General features: G+C 44.9%; 1 protein-coding gene across 10 annotated transcripts in view; it reads left to right on the plus strand.

The window, feature by feature from the left end:
- ELMO1 (engulfment and cell motility 1) overlaps positions 1 to 6,731 on the plus strand; it is a 520,853-nt gene extending 514,122 nt beyond the window's left edge. For all 10 annotated transcript variants that reach the window (XM_045864408.3, XM_054505224.2, XM_045864407.2 and 7 more), the window contains one exon: positions 5,321 to 6,731. In XM_045864408.3, coding sequence (XP_045720364.1) covers positions 5,321 to 5,521 — 201 coding nt within the window. In that variant the 3' untranslated portion in view covers positions 5,522 to 6,731. The remainder of the gene's footprint in view (positions 1 to 5,320) is intronic.
- Positions 6,732 to 7,807: the final 1,076 nt, after the last annotated feature.

Genomic DNA, 7,807 nt, shown 5'->3' on the forward strand with positions numbered 1-7,807 from the left:
TTCATACTCAACAAGGGCATAACTGTCAACCCCGAGGAAGAATCAGCCCTGATGAAGCTTTGGTTTTCATCGAGTATTGAATTTTTAGTCACAGTCTTCCCAAGATAAACTTGTCTCTGTTCTTTAAAACATTTGATGAAGTAGGTTTTCTACCATGTTTCCTTAAGTTATTTTAAGAGATCTAGGGCTGTCTCTGCTGTTGTAATTTTATTTTTGAGGTGATTTTATTCCTTTTGACATCTCGTTATAGGTATAATTTGTTTTTCTCCTTGACACACGCTTGTCAGCTATAATTAAAATATTTAGCATAGATCTAGGAAAATGTATTTGTAAGGTGAAATAGCAGCTATATGGTTGATGTAACTCGTTCTCTTGTAAACAGGAGCCCAACATTACGCTCAAAACTGTTATTTTTAGACGATACCGTTCAAATTTTTGTTTTACGTGTGGTTGCATAAACAGCTTTTAGAAAGGAAGGGAACATTTTAATAGAATCTGACTTTTGTTTCCCGTTTCCCCGAGGAGACTCTGCTCATTTAGAAGTTATTCAGTATCTGCTTTTCACTGGTTTTTTAAAGCTTTTGAATAAAATTGTACATCCCAAAGAGAGAGGAAAGATTAGATGCAAATCCTGCATTTAGAATGGTGCTTAAGTGTAATTCTGTGTAACTTGACATTTAGTTTGCAAAAGGGTATGACTTTGTCTTCATCTTTCTGAAAATAGATACTGAGGCCTACTGCTTCTCTTTTTAAATAAAATTGTGGTTATACACAGGCAGGCCATCGTATTTAAGAAGTATACAGCTGTATGGAAAACTACTTTAGAAAGTAGAACTGTGGATGTTACTTAAATCTATGCAAGGCTGTATTTTCCCAGGGTGCATTAATTCCAGATAAGGACAAATGTTCTCAGACTGCCAAATTTTTGTTTGTAACTGCCACCTTTTATTGATACGGTGAGGAGAAAAATGCCATGCACTTGTGAACACTTAATTTCTTCAGATCTCTTTCATATGTATTACCTCATGTTATTTGCATAATCACTCAATAAAATAGGAAGTCCTATTACAGATATCTTCATCAAATGAAGGAGAGAGGCCTCTCAAAATCGAATACCTCAACATTTGCAAAGATAATAGTAATTGCAACGAGCCTGGATTTCTCTGTGCCAGGCACCATCCCATGTCTTATGTACTTCACCTCACTTAATCTTCATTATACCTCTAAGAGAAACAAACTATTATGCCCATGTGATAAAGGAGGGAAATGAGTCACAAAGAGGTTAAGAAGCCTGTCCAAGGTCAAACCAGTAGTCACAGAGCTGGAATTGAAACCATGGAGCCCTGCTCCAGGAACCCTCTCTCCTTGACCCCTGCACTGTGTTGCTAGGGAGGCAGGAAGCAGGACCCGACCTCCCAGCTTCCTGCCTGTGCCCATCCCCCAATGTCAGCAGTTAATCACCTCAGGGCCACAGTGGACCCATCTCTACCCACACCCACACCCATGCCCAGTTGCCCCCCTCCAGATTCCTAGCAAGGCAGATCCAGATACATCGTGTATTTGTAAATGTTCCTGTGTGCATCTCTAAATAAGAGCATCCATTTCAATACCATTATCACAGCCGATTTTTTAACATTTTGATACTACCATCTGGAGTCAGTTTTCAGACTTCTCCACTTGTCTCCATTGTGTGTTTTATTTCTTTTATACTTTGTTCAGATCAGAATCCAAATAAGATCCATGCGTAGCAATTGGCCAACATGTTTCTTCAGTTTCCTTGAATCTATAGGTTCCTCCCTTTCTCCCTCTCTCTCTCTCTCCCTCCCTCTCTTGGGAGCATCTGCTTATGCTTTTTTTTCCTTGCAATTTATTCATTGAAAAACCCAGGTCATCTGTCTGATAACCTTGCTGAGAGTCTAGATTTTGCTGATTATAATTATCTGTATTAGTTTACTGTGGCTGCTTCCACAAATTACCACACATTTAGTGGCTTAAAACAACATGAATTCCGGAGGTCAGAAGTCTGATGCAGGTCTTTTCTGGGCTAAAATCAAAGTACTGGCAGGGCTGAATTCCTTTCTGGAGGTTCTAGGGGAAAATCTGTTTCCTCCCCCTTTGCACTTCTGGAGGCCACCGGCATCCCTTGGCCACAGCCTCCATTCACCCACAACCGGGGTGGTTGAGTCTCCACACTGCCTCATTCTGACCTCCTCCTCCGTAGTCAAAACTCGCCTTCTTTCGGGGCGCCTGGGTGGCTCAGTCGTTAAGCATCTGCCTTCGGCTCAGGTCCTGGTCCCAGGGTCCTGGGATCGAGCCCCACATCAGGCTCCCTGCTCCGTGGGGAGCCTGCTTCTCCCTCTCCCACTCCCCCTGCTTGTGTTCCCTCTCTAGCTGTGTTTCTCTCTGTCAAATAAATAAAACCTTTAAAAAAAAAAAAAAACTCGCCTTCTTTCTCCCTTCTCTCGCTCACTCCTATCCTGTTTCCCTCTTCCACTTTTAAGGACCCTGGTGATTACATTACCCCCACCTGGACAATCCCAGAGGACCTTCCTATTTGCTGGTCAGCTGATTAGCAATTTTAATTCCCTTTGCCGTGCACCCTAACATACTCACAGGCTCCAGGACGTGATCTCCCTTAAAAGGAGGGTATTCTTCTGCCTACCATAACATGTGCTGTTATTTCACATGGTTATCTGTCTCCCGTATTTCGTATTACATGGCAGTTAGAGGATTCATCTAATTGAGGCTCAACTTTAAGCAACAGTGGTGTTGCATTCTTCCGTGGTGTCTGGTTGTCTCTCTGGGGGATGTTAGCAGCCACTGATGATTTTTGCCAGGATTCTTGGACCTGTTAGACATTGGAAAGGTTGGTATCTCAATTCAGTCATTCCTTCTTCATTTATTAGCGGGAAACGGGCCTCATATTTGAGGTTACACAGTTTATATGTAACAAGCAGGCTAAATACTTACTTTTCTTGTCAGTCTTCCAAATAATGTGCATCTTCCAAATGAGAACAACGAGGTGGTTTTGGTGTTGGAGTATCATTATGAAGTAATGGATTTAAACATATTTGTGTTTTAATGGGTTGCAGCGATTGTCATTATCAGTGTCCATATTAATCCTATCTAGAGAAAGTAGGAACACCTTCTGGTTGGTTTCTGAGTCCTATTGACATGACCCCAGATGTCTTTGACAACCTTCAGTCATTCTGCTATGACAAAATATGTCTGGCTCATCTTGCATGTTTCCTGCCTTTTCTCTGTGGCGCCATGGTCCCTTTTGGTAGAAAATGGTATTTAGCAACCAGAATCTGGGCATTAGGTGTGCTTGCTATTACTTGGTTGGTCATTATTTTTAGGCCTTTTTATGGGCAGACTGGGAGTTACATTATTTCTTTAAAGATAAAATACACTGTAAGTTCATTTTGATACTTTCCACTCAGATTCAGTCCTACTGAGTTTTTATTTATTGGTTGATGCACTCTTTAATAAAATTTTCTGTACCTGCTGCTTCTCAAAAGAAAGGCACCACAGAAGTGTTCCTGTGGGTCAGATTAATCCGTACTAGGAAGCTGGCCAGGACCGGGATGGTTGTACAAGAAGCAGTAAGCCCAGGGCTTAGGGATTTACAGTCAAACAGTGTTAGAGCTGGAAGGGGCCTCAGAGCACATGGAGTTCAGTGGCCCCCATATCTGGAAGTATATCAGAATTAACTGGAAGCTTTTCTAAGTAAAATTTACTCACCCAAGATCTACAAGATCAGGATCTCCAGGGTAGGACCTTTGTATCTATTTTTATGAAGGTTATTTATGTGGAAAGGAATGTTTCAATGAGTTCAGAATCTGTCTGAGGGATTCATGAGGACATGAATACTTCCAGATATCTCTTAGCACGCAGCTGGTGTTTAGATGGGTCAGACACTTTGGCAGAGATCACACAGCCAAGGCAAAGTTCTATAGTTCAGGGCTGCACTACCCAGACATACACCCTCATAATACACCTATGGTGCATCTCCTCAGCTTAAAAAGGGGTGCCTGAGATGTGCATCAGGGTGAGATTTCCAGATCACTGTGGCTTAAGATTTGTAAAGTGCTTGTAGTCCTATAGTACATTTTATGTTGAGATCTGCTGTTATATTCCAGGTAAGCACAGTGCAAAGGACAGGCTAAGTATAGGGTCTGGAATTGTAACTTGACCCAGTGAGGGCAGAAGAGGGGGTAATCTAGAGCCCATTCGAGAAGGAAGACTAGTCTGACAGTAAGAACAGAGCAATTGCTATCACAGAGGTCCTACAGAGGACTAGGATATACTAAAAGGCGAGCGGAGCACAGCTTCCAGAATGCAGACGGTTTTCTCAGATGCTGACATCAGAAGCTAGTTCAGCCACCAGGTAGCTTGGCTCTAATACAAGCCCCAGGGCTACAGCCTCTGGGAGGGAGGATGACAAGAGCAAATCAGGTCCTCAGATAAACAAGGTAGAGTTTCTTTCTTCAAGGAGTTCACAGTCCACTGGAGAAACAAAAGGCATGGTCAATTTTAATGAGAAAGGAAGAACCAAATTCTTAGTTGGCTGCTCTGGAAGGCTTTCCAAGATCGGCTATGTCCCCAGGAACCAGGCTTCCCAGACCCGAAGGAGAAAAAACCTGGAAACTAGAGACTCAAGAAGAGACAGGCAGCCAGCCCACCTCCCATGAAGATCAGCCAACAGTTGTAGCCATTTTGTCCACCAGACACTGGGCAGCAGAACGTTATTTTCTAGCCCTTTGCTGAGAAATGCCAAGGTGGGACTATGATTGGCTCCCGGGTAAGAGTGGGCTAACGTTGTGAGTGTTAGGAATCAGAGAGGAGAGGCAGAGATTAGCCACTAGACTAGGAACCGTGCTTGGAGTCAGGGAAGAAGCAGCCTCGACCTAATGCTGAGTCCGGGCATGTTGGGATATATACTACCAATAGCTTAAAAGCAGACTCACTGGTAGGATGTTGAAGGTATGACGTTGCAAGGTCATGCAGAACTCAGATCCTCCTACTGTTACATAAGAAGGCATTATTTGCACAGAAGAGTGCAGGTGCACTAGAGTTAGATTGCCTGAGTTCCAGTCCCACCCACTCCACACGCTACCAAGTTCCTCGGCCTCTCAGCGCCTCGGTTCTCTCATCTGCAGAACAGAGATGATCCCAGCAGTGTCAACTTTATTAAATGGTGATGTAGGCAGAGCACTTAGCACAGAGCCCAGCACACGTTGCGTGGTCATTGTTAACCACTGTCACTACTCTTGTCATTGTCATCAGTAATTACCCTTGTCACCTCCTTTTCCACCAGTACTGTATCTGGACGGACGGGCTGAATGCACTGCTGGGGAAAGACATGATGAGTGAGCTGACCCGGAATGACTTGGACACCCTGCTCAGCATGGAAATCAAGCTCCGCCTCCTCGACCTGGAAAACATTCAGATCCCTGACGCACCTCCCCCCATCCCCAAGGAGCCCAGCAACTATGACTTCGTCTATGACTGTAACTGAAGTGGCCGGGCCCAGAAGCGCCCCCTCCAAAACTGGAAAATCTAGCTTGCGGGAGAGAAGAATTAAAACACACCCACGCCTCGGAACCCTCTCGCGGTGCAGAGAAGCTGTGGGTCAACACTGTCTTTGGCCTCGCCTCTAGCCCCAGCATTCTTCTACCCCTACCTGGCGTCTTGCTCACTGCCCTGATTCTGTTTCTAGACTCCATTGCTTTAGGTCACTTCCCACTGCTGCAGTCTACCGATGGGAGCAGAGCAAAACCCACCGCCAATAAGAGAGCCAAAGGGCCCTTCCATCCTCACCCCCCTCCCCAGCAGGCCCGTCCTCCCTCCCTGGAGGGTGCAAGCCGGCAGCACCAGACTGCCCCAAAACCTGCCCGTCAGACCGAAGGGACTGCCCCAGTGCTTGTGTCTGGAAGAAACAGCCTAGCTGCTGGAGAAGACCAAACACCGCCTCCTCATTCCCCTTCTCTCCAGAGTCCGCTCACACCACCAGTTCCCTGTGACTCGAAATCTGCTTTCAGGTCTTTTCCGTCCTCCGTGCAGGCCTTTGCCTTGTGCTGGTCCTCTCTGGTTCCAAGGGCAGCAGCAGAAACCTCGTTCTAGCCGTGGACCGCACCGGGTCTCCGGACCCAGTCCCAGGTCCAATGCCATTTCACGTCTGCACTGTGAGCGTGCCCAACCTTCTTTCCTCGCCAGCTAGTCTTGGGTGTCCTCTCTCTGCCCCAGCCCACACCTGCCTTCTTCACGCCTCACACCCTTCCAGCCCCTTAGGTAAAAGCACAAATGGTGAAATCAGTCGTCATCCCCATCTCTAATATACTAAACCGAAACGCCTCTGTGGCAGGCGGCCCCTCTCGACGGGTTTGGTGTTACCTTCTCCTGGGGGTTCTGCTACAACACAGGCCCCGCAGGATGGTCAAGCTGTCAGACATCCAAGTTTACATCATTGTAATTATTACAAGTATTGACAATTTGCAAGGGTTTGGGGGTTGGTTGTTTTTTTGTTTTTTGGTTTGTTTTTTTTTTTGCTTTGTTTTTGTACAAAAGAGTCTAACATTTTTTTGCCAAACAGATATATATTTAATGAAAAGAAGAGATACATAAATGTGTGTACTTTCAAGGTTTTTTTTTAATTATTTTAATCCTAAACATCTTCCTGAGAATAACATTCCCTTATACATGCTGTGGAATAAAATGAATTGTGATGAGTTGGAGAGCTGGTGTTTTGATTTGGCGACTTAGGTGCTTGTTGCTCGGTCCTTAGCATCACTAGTGAGCTTGTCAGAAACGTCTTTGGCCCCGCCCCAGCCCTGCAGAATCAGGGGATTGGCGTGCACAGGAGCTTTTCAAAAGCCCTGGCTTAGGGGACTCAGCCACTGCTGTAGGTCACCAGAGACTCTGAGCATCAGTAAAGCATGTTACTTCTAAGAAGACCATCTCAACTCACGGAGAAAATCAGACCCACTACGTGAAAATATGACTATTTATTTTGCACCGTTGCCTCCCGACTCGGATGTTCCCCTTTTCTTTTCTTCTCCCTTGCCATTATATGATGTACAGAACTGACCAAATTAAATACATTATACTTTGAGAGAGCACATTTAGCCACGGAAAAGAATGCAGGCCCGTGGAGCAGAAATAAATTCAGTCAAAAACAAAATAAATCTAACTACGAATTAATAAGATACGGGTCAGAGCCCAGCAAAGGATTCTTCTGAGGTCAGTTCCACCGGAGGCGTATCTGGATCATAAACTCGGAAGGCTGCGAGGGAAGTCAGAAAGGTCCAGGCATGCAAATGCAGCACAAGCTACTCTGGACTCGTCGCAGAAGTGCTTGATGCCTTCAGGTCACTGCTCTGGACCATCATCAAGATGTGCAGTTACCGATTGACTTTTGAGTTAAGATGACATGGTCCAGAGCCCTCCATAAATTGCAGGAAAAAAAAAATCCTTTATAATCCATAGTAATTCACAGGCGATTATGCTTCCCATCAGAGCACTCACACCTGACTGTCGAGTCAATGCGTCCTTTATCATTAAGATTTAATGACATTAACCCATATGTTCTTCTTGTTGGGAGCACTTCTTGATCTAGCCATCATCATGATAAAATGACAAATGTTAGGTAAAAGAGAGTAGACAGAATCATACTGTTCTTTACTTCAGAGTTCCAGATCTGTTCTTGAAAGGGAAATTCTTTGGGTCAAAGTATCTGAGGTCCTGGGACTCTGGGTTTAAGAGACTGATCTGTCCTATAACACTCACTGGGAAGAACCAGCCACTC

Source organism: Mirounga angustirostris, unplaced genomic scaffold, assembly GCF_029215605.1.
Source record: "Mirounga angustirostris isolate CCGP_5_RB_7025 unplaced genomic scaffold, mMirAng1.0.hap1 SCAF_12, whole genome shotgun sequence".
NCBI classification, from domain to species: Eukaryota; Metazoa; Chordata; class Mammalia; order Carnivora; family Phocidae; genus Mirounga; species Mirounga angustirostris.